Raw genomic sequence first — 27,098 nt, forward strand, 5'->3', positions numbered from 1 at the left:
GTAGTCCAGGGCTAGAGAAAGCAGGGTAGAATGGGACACTTCTGGTGAGCTTTATTGTATGTTTTTGGGGGTGGGAGGGTGGTAGATGTTCTGGAAGTATGAGCCTAACTAGAACAGAGAATTGAATCAGATTATAGGCTCAGAGGAGGTGTGAGAAGTGTAGACTGGGCCACACAGCAGGATGCCTTATTTGCCAGCCAGTGCTATTTGCAACTATCTTGTAAATCATAAAGAACCTTTGCATTTGATTACAAGGAAAACATTATTAGGAAAATAACAATGAAGTGATCTTGGAAGGGTACAACTGGAGGCAGTGTGCAGGATGGATCATATTGAGGGTGAATATTAAAAGCAAGAAGAATCGTAAAAAATGAGGCACTGTAGTAATAAGGATCTGAAGTAGGATGAGATTGAAACAAGAGAAGTAGACAGGAGAAAGATTGAATGAGGAAGGGGACTGCCTGCAGCCAGAGAACTGTATGAAATTCTAAGTGCAAGTAATAGAAAAGATAGTGGTTAGAAAATCAGGGAGAAGACATTTTGGGGTGGGAATTGTTGGACAATAAATATCAGTCAAATTTTTAGTTATAAAATTGAGATAAAATTACATGTCTAAGTAGAAATGCCCTATAGGCCTTCAATTGTCATGACTTAGCTATATGATGAAGAACAGGATTTTATTAGGGTGATGCCTGCTGGGAGTTGATAGTTGAGACCTTAAGGCTCATCTATAAAATGCTAATGATAGTACTGATCAAATAAATGAGATAATTCCAGATACTTCAGCACTATCCTTGCCGTATAGTAGATGCTTAATAAATTTTAGCTTTTATGATTTTTTACTATGAATTTTAGAGACAGGCAATTTCGTGGGTTATTAGAACTGGTATTCTGGAAACTGTTAGAGCCATCTGCTTGGTGTGTTTTCTTAGCACCCCAAATGGAAGTTCATATGTTCTGTTTATACACTTGCTTCCCTAGCTGTGAGGGGAAGTGACAGGCCAGTTATCAGTGCTTATGTTCAACTGTGGATTACTATATGTAACACTGGTAGCATCTTTATGAAATGGTTATGGATCTTATTTACTCTTCTGCTCACTGCAACTTCCATAGCGTAATCCCTGAGCTATATTTTATTTTCATTTGTTGTATTCAGAGTTAGATAAATTTTAAGGGGCTTCTTTTGAAAATATTAACTGAATATAGTAATCTACATTCAGGTTGAGTAGAATGGACTCCCACAACAAGGGAGGAAATCTAGGAGAAGCAGACTATTATTTATGAAGAGTTGTACTCTACTCCTATCTGGAGCTTCCCATTTTTTTCAGGTCAGTGCATTGTGAGAAAATGAACCTGGTATATTTGAGATCTTCAAAAGTTTTCTCAGCCGATATCAGTGATTTTAGTAGTTTCCAGATAAGCCATTGATTGCATATGCTGTGGAGTAGCTGTCATTGTAGAAATCTTAATGCCACTGTTTTAATGTGAGTGTTTTTCTTATGATAAGTTACAATATTTCTTCTGATATTATAACTTATTGAGCTCCTGACACATGCATCATACACTGTGCTAGATTACCTACATTACATTTGATCCGCTTCACATGACACAGAACTCTTAAATAACTGAGTTCACAGAAGGCAAAACAAAGATTGGAACTCACATGAAGCCAACCAGCAGAGTAACCTGTGCTTTATACCATTGATGCCCCATAATTTCTAGTCACTGTTGTGAATTTACAAAATTCCATGCTGACACTACTTTAAATTTTATTATTGCCTTCAGTTATGTCTTCATTCCCAAAAAGTTTAAATAGGACATAGGACTTTACTAAAAGTATTGCCCGTTGTAAATGCTGGGCTCTAATTGGGGTTACTTTGTATGGAGTTTAGTGAGGAGACACCTAAGCCTCCACATTCGTAATCTATTATGAAGTAGATATTTAAAGACTGGATTGATTACATAGGCCAATCATGGTAGCTGCATACCTAATTCCAAAAATCAGGAGGCAGAGGCAGGAGAATCTTGAGTTTGAGGCCAGAGTGAACTACATAGCAAGAACCTGCCTTGAGAAGAAGAGAGGAGTGGAAGGGAAGGGAGAGGGGAGGAGAAGAGAGGGAGGAGGAAGGAAGAGGGAAGGAAAGGGAGGAGGGGGTATCCATGCCCCTTCTACTGGACTGTTCTAAAAACGCTTTGTAAGGTTTTTGATGTAGGTGGTCCATCCTAATCTAATGTCCATGAAGTATTTGAAAGTGAATCTCTGTTCAAAATTCAACTCTCTAGCAGCTTTCTTTATTCGGAACTCTGGAAACAACATGGTAGGGAAGGGGTAAAGATCCCTCCCTCGACAACTAAAAACCATACATAAACCTTCGTGTATTTAAACGTTCTTGCACTTGACTCATTAGGACGCTTCTTTCCTCTTGTTTCCTCCAAATCTGGGCATCCTCCAGTCCTCTCCTCCCAGCAGGTGACACCATCACCCATCCAAAGCAGGTATTAACTGTACCACTTCTATTTGCTGATTCTTCTCCTTCCCTTCCAGTGTCTGTGTTAAGAAGTCTTGTCAGCTCTTCCTCAGGTGCTTCCTCTCCTCTTCCAACTGCTTTTGCCCTTCTATGAAACATCCTTTCTAGAAATGGCTTTTTAAAATACAAATCTCATCATGTTTAAAATGCAAGTCATATCCCTCCCTGCTCAGTCAGACCCTCTAGAAGTCTGACAAGGCCCACACAGCCCCGCCTTCCGCTGCCCCTCATTTCATCCCAGGTACCTGTCCCATTCCCCATCGTCACCCCCACAACGTGTTCTGTCAGCCATTGTCAGGAGTGTTCTGCCCTGCATTTTCTTTTTCTTTTTACATTTAATTCTGTTCTTATGTAGAACAGAGCAGAATCACAAAAATTGTTCATACTCTGGTACCAGGTGAAGTTTCACTACATGTACACATTATATGATATTCAAATTAGGCTAAACATATTTATCTCCTCCGTTATCTATCATTTCTTTATGGCGCAAACATTCAGAATCCTTTCTTTAAGGTTTTTGAAATGTGCAGTATATTATGTGTATCTATAGCACACCAGAACTTTCCACTTCTATGAGATCAACTTTTTTCTAGTCTTCATAGGGGTGAGACCATGTGCTAATTGTGTTTCTGTGCATAGTTTACTTCATTTAATGTTTGCCAGGTCCAACCATGCCATTGAAAATTACAGGATTTCATTCTTTTTATGACTAAGTAATATTCTATGGTGTAAACTATTACATTTTGTTGATTTAGCATTTAATTGGCAATTGTGAATCTTGCCATCTGTGAACAGTGCTACAATAAAGGGATTTTTCTAGTTAGTTTGATCACTTCACAGCTACCACATTCTCAGTGCTACTTTTCCTGACTACCTAATTTTACAATCCCCCATCACAGCATTGTGTTGCTCTATTTTTTTTATCCAGAGTGTTTATCAGTACTAGAGGTGTGGCTCAAGCAGTAGAGTACCTGCTTTGGGAGCACAGACCCCTGATTTCAAACCCTCATCTCACTAAGAACAGAGTGTTTGTCATTCATTTTTTGATGTGCATCTTATTGTCTTTCTGCCCCTGGAGTCCAAGCTTTACACGAGTAGGGAATTATCTCTTTGTCTTGTTCATTATCATATCCCCATGCTCGTACAGAGTTGCTGTTTAATATCTGTTGAGTGAGAAAGTGAGCAACCATTCTAAGAGATGTTACTGTCTGATATTTAAAGTCCATTACTTTCACAGGAAATTTCTATGAAACCCTAGTACTTTGGTTTATTTTTACTTGTTAGAAATGTCAAGGGTTCAGTAAAATAAGTTTGGGCATTTTTATGTTAAACAAAATAAAACAAGGTTATGTGTTCCAGTTCTTGGCAGACCTTGAGTATACTAATGTTCACAATATCCATAAAGATTAGCACTATGTCAGAAGTTTATTTCATGGTGGAAGTCATCTGAAAAGTGTCACATTGGATTGCTGTTCTTTACAACATATTCTGGGAAATGCTGCCTCAGACAAGACAGCCATCTTAATAGGGGAAAGGTCATAAACTGACTCTAAGGAGGTAAATTTATACTGACTATAAGGAGAACAGACTGACAACCAAGGAGTAGAAAAGAATAACATTGAAAAGTGACAAAAAAGAATACAACTGTTTAAATTATTTAGTTTTGTGCAAGAAGCTATACTTACTTTATCGGATTTTTCTCTCTCTAGCAGCTGGTACAGTACTCGACCTAGAATGAGTACACAAAATTTGTTGTCTATTCAATGATGAGTGAATGGTGGCTCAGGACCACTACTGTGTGCTGATGCAACTTCTATCCTGCAACTTTACTGAATTTGTTTATTAGTTCTAACAGTTTTTTGTAAACTCTTTAGGGTTCTCTATATCTAAAAAGTCATCTACAAGCAGAAAAAATTTTACCTCCATACAGAATTGAATGTCCTCTTTCTTTCTCTAGCCTAATTGCTCTGGCCAGGACTTCCAGGACTGTGATAAATAAAAGTAAGGAAAGGTGGGCATCCCTATGCTATTCCTGATCTTAGGGGAAAAGCTCTAACGTATTCCCATTCAATAAGATATTAGTTATGAGTTTGTTCCTTTCTGAGTAGTGTGCATATGCAATTATTGCCCTGGTTATTCTTCAGTGAAAAAAAGTCCTATTAGTTACAGTGATAATGGGGACAGGTTCCAGCTAGATTGACTAAATAGTTAGACATCATTCTGTGTCTATATAAATTCAAGCTGTATCAACAAGTACAGAATGTTCTGCTAACATTTAATGAGTTACTCTATGTAGAAGAGAAATATAAGTACAGCTATCAGATAAGTATCATGTTATCAGCTTTAAGGAACCACTCAATAAAATTTCTTGTATTAGAATTTCTTTTCTCAATAAATATTGCAGGTGTTTCCTATTTTAAATAAAGCATTTTTGGTGAAGAAAATAGGGTCTTGGGTTTTTCAGATGTTTACTTAGTTTTTTTAAATCAACCTAGAGTTCCTCTTAGTCTTAAATCTCCATAATACTTGAAAGAGAAATTTTCATTTTATGAAATGTAACAGAACTTTTCTTCAGTCAAATTCAGACCTTTTATCACTAGAGGGCAGTAAACACAAGCAGATATTGGTGATTTACTAGAGTTGAGGGTTTTTTTTAAATACTAACATTAATTAAAGAAAGTACAGTTCACATGATGTGAAAATGGATTTAAAATTTTGTGATTTAAAATAATGAATTCTTGGTTATTGTCTGCCTCTAAAAGTATTTTTAAGGTATTTGAAAACAAAAGGAAAGAAGAGTTTTCAGAGATGTTAATTTGCTTTGGCAATTGGCATTAATATCTAAAGTTTAACTTTGTCTCAGAATATCCCCAGGAGCACTTAGTAATAGAATGTTCACCTGAACAGTACAGGATATATGAGACCCTGCTTTCTATAGATTCACCTCTCAGTAACAACTAGCAGAATTTTAATTTTAAATAGAAAGGTATAAAATCAATGTGGATTGGTTATAGGACATTGATTATAAGATACTTTCTAACAATATAAGTACTATTGAAAACAGTGCTAGTCTCAGGAAGATTCCTTAGGTTAGAGAAATCTAAGAATTCTTATTCTTAAGAATTTCAAGCACCATAATATAATGTGTGGCTTAGAATTGAGTATGCTAATAGACCTTTCCTATAGACTCCAGGCTGAATAGAGAATGAACTCTGAAATGTTTTTTTGTTCGCCCCTATGAACTGTATATATTAATGGAATTCAGTGTGATATTTCCATACATAGGGACAGCATATACTGATCAAATCATCCTTTTTCAATACCCAGACACACCCTTCCAAGCCCCTAGTGATCACTGGTCTACTTTCAGGTTGGCTTTAAAGTTTTCACATATGAGAGAGAACATGCAGCGTTTATCTTCTGTCTGGCTTATGAAATACAGTTTTTGGCAATTCTAAAGCCAGATAGCCTGAGTTCAAATCCTAGCTCTGCTACTTACTGGTCTTATGACATTGAGCAATTCACTTGACCTCTCTGAGACCTCATTGCCATTCTTTCAGTTGTTTTTCCTTTTCCTACTCAAAATGTGCCTTTTTTCTATCTTGGCTGATGTTGCAAAATCAGTGATTCCAGCATGTTAATGTGTTAAGATTCAACTCCATCAGCAGAATTTTAAATATCCTGAAATGCTCCAAAATAATCTAGAGAGATAGTTAATTGCTTGGGGTATCTGTTAAGGACTGAGACCATGAGGAATAAGGATGTCATTGGGAGATTCTGAGGAGAATTATTAGGAAAAGACAGAAAAAGAGAACTGAATGCTGAGGGAAATTACTTTTTATATTTCAAGTCATACATACACACACACACACACACACACACACACACACACACTGATGTATATAACCATTTATGTGTTTGAGAGCTGCAGATTACAAGTAGGAAACCTGGATCTAGCTGTGGCAGTGCCCCTTAAGCTGTGTTGTGAGGACTCTCTGGACCTCTTTCCCTCTTCTGTACATGTCATTGTCAACTGCTCTGTGTATGAAAGAACCTATGTCCTGTTCATGATGCACTCCCAAGTATAAGTTTGTCCCACTATAGGTGGGGCTGCCTTTCTCTGGGTACCTGCTTCCTAACTATTCTAGTTGTTGGGTCCATCCTCTCCAGTGATCTGACCACAGGGATAACAACTGGGGTACTTTCATTTAAGACACTCTAGCATCAACAGAAGGATCGAGGATAAATGACTATATTCCTAGATTCATATAATTGTTGTAGAGTTTGCATCAACCTCAGTTGATCATAAGCTGACATGCACAGTGAAGAACAAAGCCAAGAAAGAAACCTGGATTTGCATCTCAACCATGTCATCTGTGGGGCAAATTACTAAATATTTGAAAGACAAGTTTGAGACAGGCAGAGAAAAAGAAGGATGGTGTGGTATTCTGGGCAATAAACTAGCAAAGATAGGGAACCTGGTTGCCCACTGTGTCTGAGAAAGGCGAAGCAGTAGCCTTTGAGGAGCACAGCAGAGATGTGAAAAAGCAGCTGAAAATAGGCTTGTGGTGGTGGAGGAGACAGCCAGCAGTATGGAGCCCATAGAGGGTATGCACACAAGGAAGCAAAAAGGCCCACCTGATGGTCACTAGTTTTGAAGTTACAGGCTGGGCTTAAGAAAAACTGGTCTGGCAGTGGAGTTCAGTATGGGACTGGGAGGGGAAGTCAGTGGCAATAAGATGAGGTAGGAAGCAGTGGCAATGTTTGGGGCCTTAGACACAGTGATGTGATGCAGCTGAAAGGAAACTTGGTATATCTTAAAGAGAAGAAGAAACATGACAGTTTAAAAAATGTTGGTACAATGAAAATGTTACAGTCATCATCATTGTCATTATCACCATCATCTGATACCACTTACAATGTATCATTTGTTGTGTATGTATTTTCATATATTATCTCATTTGATTCTCTTGATAACTGATGTTATTAATTTCTGCATAAAAAAATCACTTCAAAATTAGTGCCTTGAAATGTCTGTCAGCTTTTATTTGTTTTCATGGTTTGGTGGGGGGGGGTTAGTTGGGCTTGGCTAGACAGTCGTACATGATCATTAGGACCAGAGTCAACTGAAAGCTCTATTAGTCTACTGGGCTGGGTGACTGAGATGCTTCTTCATTCTGAGGTCATGTGTGCTTGTTTCTCTCTCTCTCTCTCTCTCTCTCTCTCTCTCTCTCTCTCTCTCTGTCTCTCCCTCCCCCTCTCTCCCCCTCTCTCCCTCTCTCCTACTCTCTCTCTTCCTCTTCCCTTCCCTCCCTCTGAGCCTTGCCTCCCCTCTCTCTCCTCTTCCTATGAAATCAGCATGTACTTCCTCAGACTTTCTGCATGTTGGTGCAGAGATCTCAACAGCACATTCAGTCAGGGCAAGGGGAAAGCTACAAAGTTTCTTGTGACCTGGGCAGCCATACATCACTTGTTGGTTCATAGGTCAACTCACATTCACCTTAGGGCAGTGTAGTTCATTAGGAGGTATCTTAGCAGACTAGCTGCCACAGTAACCAATTTACAGGTTAGAATTGTGTTCTAAAGGATTTGAACTTGGGGGCTTGCAGAGTGGCTCAAGTGGTAGAGTGTCTGCCTAGCAAGCCTAGAAAGCATGAGACCCTGAGTTCAAACCCCAGTACTACCAAAAAAGAAGAAGAAGAACAACAACAAAATTATCATGTTTCAAAGGATTTGAACTTGGATAATCATGAGGGGTGGTGTGGGTATCATATTGAAGGTATTTTCTTTTTCTCACACTCTGAGTATTTGGATTGAGTTGATGGGAGTGAAAATGGCATTTTTAAAAAGATAGGGCTTGGTCACTCACAAAGTTGAACGAAGGAGGGAAGGTGATGTAGAGTGGAACATGCCAGGATCAGCCAAGGATTCAGTAGATGATTTATATTAAACACCTGATAGTGTGTGGTTCACATGAGACACCTATTGGATGGCAGCAAAGAGGCACAAACTCTATCTGACACTGGAAGAAACCTGGGCCCAGTGACTGCAATGGGAGTGTTTATGATAAGAACTACTTTAAATAGAAAAATGTTTCACAGTTTTGTCATTTGAGATGGGATAGTATCCTACAATGGGAAATCTGGTGCTGAAGTTCAGGTGAGAAGTAATCATTGAGTGTAGGCCTGAGACACAGTCTTTGTGGAGATCCTGAGTGAAGGGATTAAGAGGAGAAGGCAAAGGAGACATGGCCAGAGAAGTGGAAAGAAAACCAAAGGCGTTCAGGACCCCGATAGTCAGGGGTGAGTGAGAAGAGTAATCAAACAAGGTTGAACACCTCAGAGAAGGTAAGGAGAACAAAAGACCAGATTCAAAGAGGCCCCTAGTGTTCTTGGGGGAGGGGTGTATATTTATAGAGTATTAAAGATTTAAGTTTTTATTTTGTGAAGTACTAATAGGAATTTAAGAAATTGACACGATCAGTGTGAACAGCAGCTAAAACCTTGAGCAGCAAAGGACCAATAGACAGTCAAAGAGGCAAAGAGCACAATGTGCCATCATTATCCAAAGGGGATACATTCCAGGACCCCACATCTGCCTAAAACAGCAGATGGTACCAAACAGTATATATACTATATTTTTCCTATACATACATAACTTTGGTAATTTAACTTATAAATTAGTCACAGTAAGAAATTAACATCCATAACTAAAAAATAGAAAAATTACAATATTATATCATAATCAGTTATCTAAAACCTTAAATGTTTGTATCTGGAGTTTCCCATTTAATATTTTGAGACCTGAGTTGACTAAGGGTAGCTTAAACCATGAAAAGTGAAACTACAGACAAGGTGGAGCTACTGTATTAGGTGAATGTTTATGATAAGACACACAAACCTGGTGTAGGAATACCTAAATGGTAGAGAGACTGTGTCATAACTGTATCAGTAAGTCGTCATAGAAGCTCAGAGTAGTAAAACCGAGATGGAGATGAGGTACAAGGGGCAAAATGTTTTGTTAAAATAAAGTAAAATATTTTGTTAAAATAGGGTATTAAAAGTTACAAAATAATACTATCTTGAACCACACGGACAAGATTGTTTTTTGAAAGAATGTACATTCCTTATTTAACCCTTCTCTTAAAAGCTGTGATTGCTCTTGAGTTCCTGGCTATCATTTCTTTCATGGATAGCCATAAAAATAGAGATTCTGAATCTCTGTACAAAACCCTGCATTCTTTAGCCATACGCAGTTCATTAGTTTTCAGATTCCTTTTCTCCCCAGTCAGGTTTAGATTTTAGAAGTTGTACAGCTCAGCCATACCTAACAATAGAAACAAAGGAGCTGAGACCAGCCCTGCCACCTAGGTTGGGAATGCATCATTTCCATTTGGGAATTGTGGATAGGGGTAGTATTTCTTCATAATCATTGTGTTTCTACGTTGGCCTGGGGAGGAACCATGGTTATGTCTACGTCACCAGGGAAGCCTCTTGCTTTGAATTTGAGAGCGAGAAGGAAGCAATTAAAATGCATGATTGGCATTTTCAGACCAGATTTTATTTGGAAGGAAGAGAATATTAAAATTCATAGGAATGGCTCCAAAAGGACTGGCAATCCTTGTTTAAGAACAAACTAAGGACTTTGAATCGTTTTATGGTCGTTATCCATTGCTGAGAGAGGGAAGCCCCCATTCATCTTTTCACCGAGCAGCCTCAGAGCTGGAGGGAGACCATTATTAAATGGCGTTCACCGGAGAGGAGGAAAACCTCTTCCCCAAAGGCTCGCCCTCGCCAGCCAATCACAGAGCAGTCTGTATCCTGTCCACGCCCTCTGCCCTCATAGACCAAGGATGGAATGGGATTGGTCCATAGTTGGGGTTCTATGGGAGGGGTTTCTTGTCACTCTTCCTGGCTTCCCCGCAGCTCCTTATTTGGTAGCTTTTGACAGAAGTAGTCTTTCTTGCAGCTAAGCATCTTGACATACATTATTCATTAAGCCTTGGAGCGTGGGGAGAGAAAGATGCAGACCCTTAGATCTGTAGCTCTTTCTTTATCGCATGGATTTTCTTTATTCAGAATAGTTGTTGAATTTTCCATTCTGGAGTTTTACAAATGGCATGTCTTTAATGGGAAGACGGCTGGATGGGACCTAATGAGAGGCTTTGTTATGTGTACTCAATTACCATAAATCTTGAAATTCCCACGCTGCGTGGCTGTGGAGATTAAGTATCAAGGTTTGCAAGATATATACATTTTAGAACTTAGTGTCATATATATAATCAATCAAAAATGCCTGAAGCAAACTATTTATTGTCAGTGTCTTGGGGCTACATAAAGGTAAGATTTTTGCCTTTGAAAACTCCTGATTCCTTTGATTATGTAATTTAACAAAGTAAAAATGAATGGTATCTAAGCTTTCTAAGCAATTTTTACATTCTTCCTTTAAGTATGAACTAGGAAAGAAATACGTGGTTTTAATAATGTCTGACATAAAATTGTATAACTGTTTAGCTTGCATGCTAAAATAGCTTCATTGCTTCTGTTTGGTGAGAGGTGTAAATTTGGTTGCACTTTAAAATATTAAGGCAATTAAATAAATTCGTTGCAAATAAATTATCAGACCAAATTTCTTACTCTGATTTATGGATTCTAGTTAGTATGTAGCGCTTAAACTTTACACAATTAACTCGTGACTTTCTTTAAACATCTGTACTACTTTAACCTAATGAGGAATATATATATAAATATATATATATATATATATATATATATATATATATATATATATATATATATTTTATGTCAAGGTCTAGATGACATTAAAAATTGACATTCCATGACTATTTAAGTGACAGTTTTACTAAAATAAAAACATGATCATCTGCTTGCAAAATTGAAAGGTTTATAAGATATGTTACTTTTGTGAATCTCAAGAAATGAATTAGCACACTGAATTTGATCAGACTGTGTTCATGTTGGCAGGCTTTTTGCCTACCCTGTGGTAATGCTAGAATCAAAGTCTGTCTTTACAAGAGAAGTAGGTGGTAGAAGAACCTTATTCAGACCCAAAGGAAGCATCACTTCAGAAAGTGAAGTTTCTCCTTGAATATTTGAGCCAATCACAACACATTTTCAAATATTTGTTTTCCATTACTTTAAGGACTTTCAGATTGAAAATTTTTCCATTTCTTTATGAAGGAAATTTTCCCCTTTAATGTTTAGACTGTCCACAATTTTAAGAAACCTAGAAAACTTTACATTTTGGTTGTTCAACAAGTTATAATGTCTCACCTCCCTTTAAACTTATGGATACTCCAGTTTTTTAAAAGTATTTTTGAATATATATTTTTTTCATTGTGTGAGTTTCCTGGGTTTTTTGTTTGTTTGTTTTTGGTAGGGGGGGAGGGAACAGAGTAGCCCAGACTGGCCTTGAACTCCCAATCCTCCTGCCTCTGGCTGTGGAATGTTAGGGTCATAGATAGGCATGTGTCACCACACCCAGCTTTCATTGTTTGAATTTTGCTAGCCATTTCTTGGCTAATGTTTTTTAAAACACAGAAAAAATGTAGAAAGTAATTTAAGAAATGCCCATAATCCATCCTAGAATTTATCTCTTAGCTTTTAACCAGCCCATTTTGATGCATTTTAAGGATTTCATGTTTGTGTTACAATTATGAACAAGACTTCCAAGTATCTAAATATAGAATTTTAGTACTTATCTTTATGAGGAAAATTTTTACTGTACAGCTTTGCTTATTTTTAATAGAATACCCCTAAATCTTTTATGAAGGGAAGAGATAGAGGTTTGGTCTTATGCATTCAGAAGGATTTATTTTTATGCAGTTAATGCAGTACTCATTTAAATAGCTTTTAGTACTTATGTCTACCACACTTGTACTGCATCCTAGTGCTGCACATACAATGATTTTTAGCAGAATGTTGTAGAGGAAAAAATAAGCATTTTCTTTCCATTCGACCTGTACCACCTCTTTAAATGTGTATTAGGAGTATATGTAATGTACCCAGCAGCACACTGGCATATGCACAGTTACAGAGGATTGCATTTGAAAATATTGTGGTTAGTTTTATTACTTTATTCTGTTTCCCTGACAATCTTAACCACAGAATGTAAGTTGGAGAAATAGAGTGCTGAAACACAAACTACAGCATTCAGTTTCAACTGCATTTGCACTTTCTTTTATGCCTACTTAAAAGCTGCACGCAGACACTGATGCATGAGAACAAAGGACCTGAAAGCATTCACTTAGACATCTTCCTCTTTTCTTCTTAGTCGCAACCATGATTCTATATACTATTTTCAAACTACTTAGACCAGAACCTAAGAAATTGATCAACATAAAATATTTAGGGGTCACTTTAAAAATAACTAAATGCTCAATAAAATTGTTGTACATTTTGCAACCTGCAACCAGTTTTGACTGAAAAATAGTCATTATTTCATCTCTTCTGAATTTATTAATCAAGAAATATAATGGTGTTGCATTGAGAATACACTCTATGGCTTCTTAAATCGTTCGTTTTCATCCCATTGATGATAACTTTATGTGACTATTTCAATAAATGTTCTAATCATTATTTGAATTTTGCTTGTCATTTTGGGGTAATTGTTTTAAATACAAGAAAGTAATGAAAGAAACATCCATAATCCCATCTCAGCTTTTAGCCAGCTCCTTTTGATGTATTTTAAGGATTTAGATACAGTTATTTCAAAATGATAGAAATTTCACTTCTAGTTAAAAATGTTTGTCAGATGTTTTCATATATTGTTCTTTATTGCATTAAGCTATACACTTCAAAACCAAGTTGTAAGGTCAACCACCAATGGAGAAAGCACTTGTGATCATTTCTGTGGTAGTTAATTTAGCTTCCTTAGATTGAAAGTTCTAGCAAATAAGGAAAACAGTTTAATTCCTTTTAGAAAATAACCTATGTTATAACTTAATTGATTCTTTAAAAATTGTTCTTAGAAAGTCCCTCACACTCCCTCCCTTAGTAAAAATTTTGTAGAAGACTGCTTCAAATATCATCTCTTATGATTACATTAAAATGAAATGTTGACTTCCTTGAAGCACCTTGCAAGCCTTGATAGGAAGATAGGTGTTGGATGAAGGGTTTCTGTAACCTATGTTGTGTTTTGAACAAAGACAGTAGAGTAGTCAGGAAATAATGTATACAAGGCACAAACATTCAATGGAATATACAGTCTGGCATTTATTCAGACTGGACAATAGATTCCATTTGCTGGAGTTTTTCCCTTAGTTGTTTGTACTAGCTGGTAATTTTGATGAATTATATATTCTTTCAGAAAATGCAGATAATTTTATAGTATATCTGTAGGTAGTATGCACGTTTTTCTGCTTGGGCACATGCAACATATTACTCTTACCAGATTGTGTGTGAGGCAGAAGATAGGTCTGTGCAAATAGGGTCCCTGTCTAGCTTGCCCCCAGAATGCTTGCATTGCTCAGTTGCATCAAGGAGAGTGCAAGGTAATAACTGGTTCCTGCATAGACTGCTGAGATGCCCCCTGTGGCCAAAAGAAGCAGCACTGATTCCCCCGTCTTTTACACAAAAGGATTTTGTTGTTAATAGCTTTTAGCTCATAAAACATGGTCAACTTTAGATCAAAGAAATACCACATTGCATACCTGTTTAAAATGTTTAGCAGACTCTGTTTTGAATGTGTTTTAACTAATGAGTAGATTTTTTCCAACAGTGAATTTCATGTATAAAGCAAGGATTTTTTTACCTGTGAGATTCCATTTGATATATTTTTGAAACATAGCCACCATTTCCCATATTAATACTGCCCTAAGTTCTTTGATAGAATTTGATAAAGGAGAGCTAGCTATAGTCATAACTACAGTCACGTCCTTCATCTGTATGTCCTTCAATGATAAAAGTCAGTTATCAATATAAAAGGCTCAGAAGCCCAAGACTGTGACAGAAGACTAAGGGGGAGAAAGAACCTGGATAATATTGAGCAGCTAGTATGTGTTAGGCTAAATTCAAGACACTTCTTATTAGCTCATATAATTAATTGACTTAAGAAAACGGAACTTGTTAAAAATGGGCAAAATGTGTGAGCACTATTATAAATGTCTTTCTGAATAGCCTTAGATAGTCTCAATTTTTTTTTTCCAATAGATGGTAATCCACAATGCCGAGGGAAAGTAAGCAGCAGCCCATGTTTTGTGCACTTCGTGATGCCAATTTTTAAAGTACCTGTACAAAGATAGACATAGATACAAACATATGGCAGAGTGGCTTAAGTGGTCAGAGCACCTGCCTAGCAAGCATGAGTCTCTGAGTTCAACCCCCATGCTGCCAAAAAAGATAGAAAAAAATACACCCAATTATCTGTGGTCATCTTTCAGCAGTGGGGATTTAAATGGCTTCTTGTTTTCTAGATTTCCTACCATATATGTACATTATATAATTAACAAGAAGTTATAAAACTACATGAATAAAGAAAGTAAACCTTGCTCATGTGTGTAATCCTAGCTACTTGGGAAGCTGAGATCAGGAGGATCATGGTTAGAGGCCAGCCCAGACAAAAAGTTTGCAAGATCACATCTCAGTGCAAGGAAGTTGGGCATAGTGGAGAGCGCTGTCATCATAGCTAGGGTGGGAAGCGTAAAATAGGAGGATCCCAATCCAGACAGGTCTGGACAAAAAGTGAGACCCTACCTCCAAAATAACCAGAGCATAAAGGGCTGGCGGCATGGCTCAAGTTGTAGAATATCTGACTACTAAGTTCAAGGCCCTCACTTAAAAAACCCCAGTACCACCAAAAAGAAAAAAAAAGGAAAGAAAGATTAACTTTGTTTTCTTGAGTTTGAGAATAAATTCCCTAGACCTGTAAATTGACAACTAGAATTTTTATTCATAATGGCCAGGTTTTCATTTTTGTCTCAAGAGAATGTTAATATGCATTTCTTATATCCAACAGTTGATTGAATTTATTTTTCTCACTCAGTGTTTTGTGATGATAGTTTAATTCTTATATCTAAGTTAGATGGTCAATGAAATTAATTTGGAGATTTGTCTAACTGTATTGAGTTAAGCCAAACTGTATTGAGTTAAGCCATCTTTGTATGAATTAGATAGGGAAACAATATTTTTTGAAAATTCTAAATAAACAAATCAATACTGAGACTTAAAATTTAAAGTAAAATTAAAAATTTTTAAAGCTGCTAAAGATTCAAATGTCTGGCTTTTTATACTAGATAGCAAAAATATATTGTATCTCTGTGTGAAAAATATGAAAGGCATATTAAAAGGCCTAGGTAGGTGATTTTCAGAGTCAAAGGAATATTTCACACTAAGAAGCAGCTAGTGAGAATCATGGATTTCAGTGATGCCGTGTGGTGGTGGAAGGTTAATTCCAGTGTATTTTTGGATGAAATAGGCACTATGGCCATAGTAAAAATAAATTGTGAAGTAATGAAGTTTGATATTGAAAACTGAGCTATTTTCTATATCTTGACTTGGGAAATGGATTGCTAAATTCTGTGGTTGTAAGAACCAATGCACCTTACGCTTTCTTCTTGAAAAAATCTTTAAAGGGGAAGTATATAGTATTTATTCATTTATTTCCCCATGATCTTGAAAGTTTACCCAACTAAATCTATTCAGTGGCAACACTTTTGTGTGCTTATAAATTACATTTTCTTCTCTTAATACTAATAATATATCTTCATTCTTTTATTCTTTTTTTTTACCATTAATTAATGTTGAGTGTTGAAATCTGTGATATCCTGTATGGTGGCACTAGTCACCTGTGACTATTTAAATGGAAGATTATTAAAATTAAACAAAATTCAAAATTCAGTTTCTCATTCCCACTAGCCATGTTTCAAGAGCTCAGGAGCCACAGTGCCTATGGCCACTATCGTGGGTAGCACAAATTACGGTGTTTTCCCAGTGGCAGAAAGTTCTGCTGAATAGTACTGCTCTAAACTGTCAAGACAGATTAAAAATTCTTTGGACTTTTCTTCTTGTGCTTCAGTGTGTGCTTATGTTGTTTTACTTAAAATTTCTTCCGTTATTTCATTTTACTTTGTTTTGTTTTTCAGTTTAAAAGGATGCTTAATCGAGAGCTCACCCATCTCTCTGAAATGAGTCGATCTGGAAATCAAGTGTCAGAGTATATATCAAACACATTTTTAGGTGAGAATAACAACATGCAATTTAAATATTTTCTTTTGATTTGTTTGCTTGCTTGTTTTTGAATTGGAGTGACAACTCATTTTAGAAACCAAATAGGTGTTAAAAATTTTCTATTTGTTTTTATTCATCACATTAATAACTTGAGACTTAGCATCTAAGGTGACAAAGTATCAACTGTTTTATTTATCCGTTAATTTCATGGTGCTGGGTATCAAACCCAGGCCTTGCACATGGTATGCCAGTGCTCTGTCACCCAGCCACATCCCCAACCAGTTTTTACATAGTGCTAAATTTTGGAAAATATTTTATAAAGACATCTATAGACACATTCAACAAATTCTTAATGCCACCATTTCTGGGCACTAGGTATTTATAAATTAAAAATGTTCCCTATCCTTGATGACTTGAAAGACACCAAGTCTGGTAAACTGGTTAACAAATAGAACTGGTTTTTTGATAACACAACCCGTCTACCTCATCTGCAGAAAGAAAATTCAGTAAATACAAGTATTTTGAACATTTCCTTGATTTGGGTTTACTTTTGAAACAAAATTGCTGTAACTTGTAATTAGCACACTACTAAACAGTCATTTATTGAAAATATACTATGTATAAGGATGAGTGAGTTAGGGTTGCTCACTGCCTTAAAGAATGAATGAATATACCAAGACATCTTGTATCTTTTACTACAGAAAACAATTGGCATGTATGTATACTCACTTTTTGGCTATTTTAGATTTTCTGTGGGCCCCATCCCCCATTAAACCTGATTACGTGATAATAACCTTGATCTCACTAGAGTATAGAAGTAAAAAGTAGATGTAACCATGTCATTCAAAAATGCTGTTTCAAATCCCTCGGTATGACCTATTTTAAGTCCCACAGTATGACCTAGTTCCGTTAGCTGTTTTGGTTCACACACTGCTGTTTTTATTATATTGGCATATGAAGTTTCTGCCATTTTAAAGTATATGTTAAAACTGGAGTCCTTAGTTGTCAAGAGTAGTTTTCAAGCCACTGAGTGAATTTCACACTGAAATGGACATGGTGAGCACTATAAATTTCCTAGTATTTTGTTTCCTTCAAATCTGCTATCATGAAAATTCCTGCACATTTTTTTCTTAAAGCATTCTATCAAGAGGTAACTATTGTACACATTTGATGTGAACTAGTCTGTAGTAAAATTCATTCTTTTAATTTTGTGTTTGAGGATATCAAATTAGGTCTACATCAAATTGTAAATACTCTGCAAGGAAAAGTATTTACTTGGAAACGTTTCCCAGAATATAGGGTGATCAATTACAACCTGTCCAGTTACACGTTATGATTTTGAAAAATGAGTAACATTAATAGTGAATGTGGCACATTTTCTAAATTTTTTAAGATAAGCAACATGAAGTGGAAATTCCTTCTCCAACTCAGAAGGAAAAGGAGAAAAAGAAAAGGCCAATGTCTCAGATCAGTGGAGTCAAGAAACTGATGCACAGCTCTAGTCTGACTAATTCAAGTATCCCAAGGTTTGGTGTTAAAACAGAGCAAGAAGATATCCTGGCCAAGGTAAGATGATTTCAGAGATAATGCCTTTGCATGAGTCTTGAATCATTCTATTTTAAGTAGATGGAAAAGTTCATTAATTTATACACACATATACACACATTTTTTTGGCAGTGCTGAGGTTTGAACTCAGGACGTCATGCTTGCCAGGCAGGTGCTCTACCACTATGACACTCCTTCAGTTCTTTATGCTCTGTTTATTCTGGAGATAAGGTCTCAGTTTTTGCCCAGGCTTGCCTAAAGATAGTGATCCTCCTATTTTATGCTTCCTGCTGTAGCTGGGATGACAGACACAGGCCACCATGCCCAGCTTTTTCCTCCACTGACATGGGGTCTTACGAACTTTTCTCCCCCCCAGGCTGGTCTAGAAGTACATGCCACCACACCCAGCTATTTTCTATTAAGATGGGGTCTCTCAAGCAGGGCACTGGTGGCTCACATCTGTAATCCTAGCTACTCAGGAGGCAGAGATCAGGAGGATCATGGTTTGAAGCCAGCCCCAGGGAATTAATTTTGCGAGACCCTATCTCGAAAATACCTAACACAAAAAAGGGCTGGTGGAGTGGCTCAAGGTGTAGGCCCTGAGTTCAAACCCCAGTACCACAAAAAAAAAAAAAAAAAAGAAAAAGATGGGGTTTCCTAAACATTTTTGCCCTGGTTGACCTGGAACCACAATCTTCTCAATCTTAGCCTCTAAAGTAGCTAGGATTACAGGTATAAGATACTGGTGTCTGGCTTATATGTTTTTTGGATTTTTTTTTTTTTTTTTTGTGGTACTGAGGTTTGAACTCAGGGCTACCTTGAGCCACTTCAGCAGCCCTTTCTTGTGATGATTTTTTTGAGACAGTTTCACACACTATTTGACCAGGCTGCCTTTGAACTGTGATCCTCCTGATCTCTGCCTCCTGAATAGCTAGGATTACAAGTGTAAGACACTGGTGCCAGGCTTAGTTATTTATTTATTTTTTAAGATAGAAAAGCACTTTATGAAGCTCTGTAAATTTATTTGGTTTTGTTAATGTAGATTTAGACAAGTGGTTTGGTATATGTGTTTTTTTTACTTATTTGCATCATTTTCATTTGATTTTTGGCCTGGAAGAGTTAGAAATCTATCCTCACTTATGCGTTTTAAAAGAATAAAGTTCTATGAATAGATTTTATTCACTGAAGAAATGCTTTGAGGTTGATATTCAAAGTATGTGATATTGTCAAAATCATCAAGTTAAGCAACAGTGTTCCATTTCCAATATATTTAAGTAAATTTGCCTAAAATTTTCCTATACTTACATGGTGTATCCATTACATTTAAAATGAATCATGTTTGAAAACCATCTAAAAATCTTTCCATTTAATTAATTTTCATCAGTTTTTAAGTGTTTGTGTTCACTGTCTCGTGGTCTTCTGCTTTCTGGTTTTCTGATATATTTCTCTACCTCAGGAACTAGAAGACGTGAACAAGTGGGGTCTCCATGTTTTCAGAATAGCAGAGCTGTCTGGCAACCGGCCTCTGACTGTTGTCATGCACACCATTTTTCAGGTAATGTGCTTTCTGTCACATTTCTTTTACTTAGGGACTGTGTTAGTCACTTCCCACTACTATGACAAAATAACCTGAGCAAATCAAAAGAAAGAAAGATTTATTTTGGCTTATAGTTTCAGGAGTTTCAGTCCATGACTGACTGCTTCATTTCTTTTTTATGCTGTGGTGAGGCAAAATATCATGATGGAGAAAGCATGGCTGCTTGGCTTATGGCAACCAGGAAGTGGGGGGAGAGAGAGGGAGAGACAGAGAGAGAGAATGAAGAGAATGAATAAGGAGGAGGAGGAGAGAAGAATGAAGGGTCCAAGGACAAGATATAACTGTTAGATGCCTCACTTCCCAGAAGTCCATTCAGCTATGACTCATCAGTGAATTAACCCGCTAAAGTTAGTACCCTCCAAATCCACCACTGGCTGGGGACCATGTTTTCAATACCTAAGCCTTAGGGACCATTGTGTATCCAAACCATTGTAGGGACTTAATGTCCAGTCTGTGGATTGTGCATGCATTTTGTCTTCCTTACTACTCACCTCTTTTTATTATTTTGATGCTTTTGATGCTCCTTTATCAAGAGGCAAATAAAGATATAGAAATGTGGAGTATGAGTAAAACAAAATAATTTATTTGATTTTTTTCCATTTAAGAAAAAGAGGATGTGGAGAAATTGAAGGAATGCACTAAAACAATAGTTTAAAACTCATCTCCATGACTCTGACTTTAAAAAATGAAAAAGCTCCCTGCTGGCAAACTTCAGAATGTAATTTTTTGAATCACATTGTAGTGTTCTGCTATCCTTTCTCATTCTTCTGGAGCCTTTGCTCCATCTCATGGTGGGATTTAATTGAGCAGTGGAGGCTGTTGCCAATACCTGGAGACTATAATGGGAAATCCAGCCTTAACTGACTGTTGGGCTTTGACTGGTGTGACCCAGGGCTGAGTCAGTAGCTCTATCGCAGCTGCATGATCCTGGGACACAGAAATCTCTCTAGTCGTAGTTCATTCTTCACACCATACAGCTTGGATACAGCCCTGTTGACCTGCGGAAGGACAACTCAAATACGGTTTTATCTCCAACATTCCTGGATCTTCAGAAATATTTTCATTGCCTTCGCTAGACAGGGGAAAGTAGTATTTCCATTTCTGGGTTATCTGTAGGCAACCCTGGTGTGTGATTTTCATTTAATAAATTCTGTTTAACTTTTTTAATATAAAGATTAAAAAGGTTAAAAGGATTTCTTTTCCTACAGGAACGGGATTTATTAAAAACATTTAAAATTCCAGTAGACACTTTAATTACATATCTGATGACTCTCGAAGACCACTACCATGCTGATGTGGCCTATCACAATAATATCCATGCTGCAGACGTTGTCCAGTCCACGCATGTGCTGTTATCTACACCTGCTTTGGAGGTAAGTTGGCTCTCTAAAATTTCAAGAACACTAATTTACTATTCATAAAGGTTTCTTAAACATTTAGGTTGAAGTGTTTCCAGTGAAGTCAGTAACTGGCCTCGTTGGAAACATGTTCTCTTACAGGGGAGAAATTGGTGGTTAATAAACTGTTGAGCCTGATAAACTTTGCCTCTGAAAGTTGGTTTACAACTTGGGGATTCATCTGTTTATGATATTGCTTCTTTGAAATGATCCAGTGGATGTTTCATAAAGCACACCTGGCTTGTTGACTTCTGGTTAGCTTGTTTTCTTGAAATTTAGACAGATGGCTTTTGTATTTTTTAGTTCAAAGGATGACTGTTTTATAAAATATGAGTAGTGAGTTAACACTTACCAAGAATTTTTAGAAGGAAATTCTTGTGTAATTTTTCCAAATCCTAAGAAGGTATTCCATTAAGTGTTTACTGAAGGAATTTTATTTCCTTAAACATTTTGGAAAAAGGTTCTCTTTTGCTATATAGTTTAGATTTCATTTAACAAATTTGTTAAAATACTTAGTCATTTAGTTGAATAGTTATCAACCGGACATGATTTCTCTCCCCCTTTCTTTCCCTCTTCCAACCCCCAGGGACAGTTGTCAGTGTCTGGAGACATTTTTGGTTGTCACAGTCATCACATTTGTGGTTGCACATGCTATTAACATGTCAAGGCCAGGAATTCTGCTAAAAACCTGATAGGACCATCTGCCACTCAGAGTCTCATATTTCACAACATGTCAACTATGTTAAGGCTTAGAAATCCTTTTTTATGGTGAAAGAAAGGAAAATAATTGCTCATGTCTTATTAATGTATACATTTTCAGAATATTAAGTATGCTATAAAATAAAAATATTTTCTAAAAAATAATTGCAGATGTTCTTTTTATATTATTTGAAAAAATACAATGAAGCTGGACATGGCTGCTGTTGCTTGTAATCCCAGCATTTGGAAAGCTGCAGCAGGAGGACCATGAGTTCGAGGCCAGCCTAAGTACAGAGCAAGACCCGATCTCAAAAAAAGCAAAACATACATACATACATATATATGTGTGTGTGTATATATGACTTGAAAGATTTGATCATGAGATATAATAAAATTATATAAAATATTTTCTTCTAAAATTAAATTAAAGAAATTCATAGGTAAATCGTTATCTAAAAGACCCTTCCTGATACACATCATGATACTGTATTTTAAAACTTCACTGAGTTATTTCTCGTTTGTTTGTACTCTTCGTTCATATCAGTAGAGAACCGTGGAGTAATTGTTACTGTCTGATTTCCCAGGCTGTGTTTACAGATTTGGAAATTCTTGCAGCAATTTTTGCCAGTGCAATACATGACGTCGATCATCCTGGTGTGTCAAATCAATTTCTGATCAATACAAGTAAGTGAAGCTTATGTATTTTTGCAGAGCAAACTTTTCCTTCATGTTTTTTAATAATGGAAGGGTCTTTATAAACTCAGAGCCATGATGATCTTTGGAGATGTGCAAACTGTATTTTAATGACAGATACGATTTATCTCTGAAGATTATCCTTATATCCCTTGAAGCACATGATGTTTGAAAAACATGCATTCCAGTACTTCTCTAAAAATAGTATATCACTGTGTTATTAGGCAAGGATAACCAAAAGGGAAAATGTGTAGAAAGATTTAGGTAGTATGCTGCCCTTGAATCTTTTCAATATCAAGGCAAAGTTTCTGAGAATTAACGCTAAACCTTCTTCCCTTCACGTAGATCATCATTTAATCTCTTTTAGAAGCTGCAGCTCTCCTTTCCCCACCATCATCAGGCCCAGCCCGCCTTTTTCCTTTGTAAATCTCTTAATGAGGATCACAGGAAGTTCTCTCCTAATCTGAGACTTTCATCCATTCCGTTTTCTCACTTTCTTGACGTCTCACGTATAAGAAGTCATCACTGCACTTGGAGGGGAGGGTGCTCAGTATAGACGTCACAGCTACACAGCAAACCTGTGTGGGAAGCGTAAGGGAATACTCGACCTGAAATTCTACTTCATACTTGAACTTTACAGGCAAATGACTTAAGTGGACTATAACTTAATCCCCTCCCAATATGGTAGATTAACATTATGAATTTACATTAATATATGAAAAATACAAAGTTTTGAAATTTTTTTTCATGTTAGGAATGTGCCTGTCCTCTGCTTGATTTTGTGGACAGTAACCCTCCCATGCACTGTAGCTGGAGCAGTGTCTACATGCTCACCCTTTATTTCCTACACTTCCTTGTAGCCACATTTAAAGAGAGAATTTAAATGTAACCTTGCTTTGAATGGTTGAATTCAACCTTTAAGATTATCAAGATCTGGTTTTGTTTTTTAATAGCCTCTGTACTATCATATAACAAAATTCAGTTTGGTGACTCACCCATATAGAGGAAGATAGGAAAAGTCACAAGTTTCCTGAGATGTGTGGTTAGTAGAATGCATTTTAGAAGTTTGGGTTAGGAATTTATTTCTTTATGCTGGTTAGACAGGACAACATTTCATGTTCCATCTGCCTAATGAGAACCTGTAATGGGCTCCTTTCAGAACTCATCAAAGCATACACATACCCACTGACTGCTGCTTCCCAGTTTTGAACTATGCTAGCACTTAGGATTGATTTCCTTTTCCGAGAAGAGCGAACAGGTCATACAGTCTGGCACACACTGGCACTTTCCACGAGTCTGGCCTGCTTTAGCATTTTGATGCATGTACTGATGTGTTCTTAATATTACCAGTTTTCAACAAATACATAAAAATTTCATTTTGACTTAGTTTTGAGTATTTAAGAAAGGCACTGTTTTTCTTTAATAGCATCAAACATTCAGATGGATAATTTTCTTTACATTCTATTATGCACCATATTGAACATTCCCTTCTAACTCCAGAATTAAGAACAGAGAACAAATGAAAACAATTGGTAATAAAGTCAGTCTTTCAAGTACTCTGAAATATTTTTTAAGGATAATAGGATAACGGGGACCAGTTCTATTCTTTTTTCTTGTAAACCTTTCAAAGGCAATTGAGCTTAGGCTAACACCTGGAAAACTCGAGGTGGGGGGGGCACTAGGGCATCTGTGGAAACTGTCATTTAAGCTAGCACAACCTAGTCCACAGATAAATTTGATGTCCCCTAAGGTTGAAATTTAGGGGATGATTATAAATGCACAGAAAGTGGCCAAAAATGTCTACAAAGATGTCTGGTGACCTGCTTGGGGAGAAAGGATAATTAGTCTTGCCTCTGTAAGTTCTTTGCTATATTTTTATGTTGAGGTGATCTCCTTCCATAATTGGAAGGTTACCTCTTATTTAAAGGAGGCTACAGCAGCACAGAGAGGTTGAGGGATGTGTCATTACATGGCTCATGTGGAAGAGACTCTAGCACTCACCTGGCTGGTTCCCAGTACAGTTACGCTCCTATTTAGTTGTGATTATAGTTCTCTTTAATAGTTTTCACGTTTGTTAGTTTCAGGTGCCAAATGCTTTGATACTAATTGTGCTTACAGTCATTGTAAGCATCCTGAAGGTTCTGAAAGTGGAGATCACTTATTAGTTCTTAAAATAATGTACATTGAGAGGTTAAGCTTTAATAAATGACTTGGGAGTCTGGGGAAGTGTGAACAAGATATAGAGAAACTGAAATCCCAGGTGGAAAGCTGCCTAAGTCTTTTTAAAAGGAATGCAGGTAAATAAGCCCATAAAATGGTATAGTATCGTAAAGTTTTGAATGTAGCATGCTAGAAGGTATTTATCACAAAATGCTCATTTAATTCACAGTTTTATTTTCTAAAAAATTAAAACAATGTCAAAAGTACATAACATAATAGCATTAAGTTTTACTTGGAGAGAGACTCATTTTTGTTTATAACAAAAGATGCCTAAGTTTGAAAGATGTATTCACTTTAGTCATATATTCAAAGCATATGTTTTTTGGTTTCCAAGAGCAGAGAAGCAGTACATCCTATTAAGATGAAGCTGGATTTTTCCGGGATACATCGTTTTTAATTTCTCTAATCTTATTTTAACGTACATTTTCCATAGCTATACTAGTGGATTATATAGAAAATTTTATTTTCCTCTGTATACCTAGCATCTTCAAAATAAGCACAAATTGATTTTTAATAAATGTGTTTATGTAGCTAGAACTACAGAGATTATTTTATTCAACAAGAATATACTGAGAGACTTCTAAGTGTTAAATGTTATTTTAGTCACTGGAAATACTTGGTGAGCAAGACAAAACTCTGGCTTTGCCTTATGCTAGCATGAGATGGTGCCCCGTGCTGTGGGCTGGCTCTTAGTGCGTGGATGCCATGTGAGAGAGCCAGGGGGCTTTTAATCCTTTGGCTTTGGAAGCAATATTAAGTTAAAACTACAACTTCCCTTCCCCATTCAAGGGTAAAATTTTTGTTTTGAAGACTGTTTGTGTCTCCTGTAACTTCAACACCCGCATAGCATGCTGTCATTTTCTAAGCCTGGCTGAGCGATAATGACAGTGAGAGTGTACTTATTACACTTGGTGTCCATACCTCCAGTCTGTCTGTCTTACATGTTCCAGCCTCATCGCCTAGTGTTGGCTCCAACCCACCACACGGACGTTCTTACCATACATATAGGTCCCATTCTTTCATTCCCCAGGAGTCTTAAGCAGTCTGTTCCTGTCTATGAATCTCTATACTTCTTCCTCTGTTTCCTCTCTTGGGATGAGAGCTCCTGGAATGTAGATTTCAACTCAGTCACTACTGTCTTTCTATCCAATGGCAGCTTGTGGAAGAAACTCTGGGGACATTATTAGGAACCCCCCACATTTCCATTTTGCTAGCAATATCATATAATCCTAACTACTATTTGGTGGGAGTTGTTCTTATTTTATAGATAAGACCAAAAGAGGAGAGGTTGGGTGCTGATTTCAAAGCCAGATCTGTTTGATTTCTAAGCTCATTATAATTTTACTTCAATACAGATATAATGAATATGCATTTAACTTACTCTTAAAAATGTGTTTTGTCAAGCAGATACACAGAGTGTACATGGAATTTACCTTTTTTGAATGCTAAAGTGTGGTCAATTTGAGATATTATTTCATATTTCTCTTACTATAAATACATGTCTTTTTTTCAGCTTAAAATTTTTAAAAAATATCTATCAATTAAGCTTTTATAAAAATAATATGTTCATTGTAAATAAAACCAAAACAATGTGAAAAATACAGGGGGGTAAAACTAACCTGAAATTCTTCCCTCAAAGATTATAATTTCATTGAACATTATGTCAGACTTCTCTAGACACATAAACACACAGGCAGAAGCATACAGTTTCAGATATGTAAAAATTCATACTTTTTATGATGCTTACCTATTACTTTCATCTCCTCAGTAACCTAGTTGGACATGTTCCTTGATAAAAGTAATGGAATTAACTTGACCCCTATTCATGGATCCTAAGCTGCCCATCTTCTGCTTACATTGCTTTGAACTATGTGATCATCTTAGAGTTTAATTTGCTTTACATTTTGATATCTGTTACGTCATTGACCTTTCAGAAAGCTTATAACCCTTTACATTTTTACCAACAGTATGCCCTTTCCCCATGCTTTTGCCAGCTCTGAGTTTTGTTGGGCTTTTTAACAATTTTAATTTGATTGATAAAAAATTTGAATTTGTTTTTATTTTTCAGGCCCCTTTTCAAAATATCACATTTCTCTCCCATTGTTGAAAAGCATCTGTTGGTAATAAACAATTTAAAATAAAGTTCTTTTAAATCTACTTAAAATGTAACACAGTCAACAAGAACTCCTTACATAGCTACTACTTTCCCTCAGTGTAAAAAGTACTGCAAGCT

The 27,098-nt window shown here is 36.6% G+C and overlaps 1 protein-coding gene across 19 annotated transcripts in view; it reads left to right on the forward strand.

Annotated features, from left to right (window-relative positions):
• Nucleotides 1–27,098, forward strand: part of Pde4d (phosphodiesterase 4D) — a 1,369,518-nt gene that overhangs the window by 1,331,364 nt on the left and 11,056 nt on the right. For 17 of the 19 annotated variants that reach the window (XM_074077451.1, XM_074077450.1, XM_074077455.1 and 14 more), the window contains 5 exons: nucleotides 16,630–16,723; nucleotides 18,108–18,280; nucleotides 19,716–19,814; nucleotides 21,065–21,229; nucleotides 22,537–22,636. In XM_074077451.1, the coding sequence (XP_073933552.1) occupies nucleotides 16,630–16,723; nucleotides 18,108–18,280; nucleotides 19,716–19,814; nucleotides 21,065–21,229; nucleotides 22,537–22,636 (631 nt within the window). Of the gene's footprint in view, nucleotides 1–8,639; nucleotides 8,876–10,063; nucleotides 10,868–16,629; nucleotides 16,724–18,107; nucleotides 18,281–19,715; nucleotides 19,815–21,064; nucleotides 21,230–22,536; nucleotides 22,637–27,098 lie in introns of those variants that run through there. The other 2 variants (XM_074077464.1, XM_074077462.1) reach the window with 2 other exon arrangements.

This window comes from Castor canadensis, chromosome 6 (genome assembly GCF_047511655.1).
Source record: "Castor canadensis chromosome 6, mCasCan1.hap1v2, whole genome shotgun sequence".
NCBI lineage: Eukaryota > Metazoa > Chordata > Mammalia > Rodentia > Castoridae > Castor > Castor canadensis.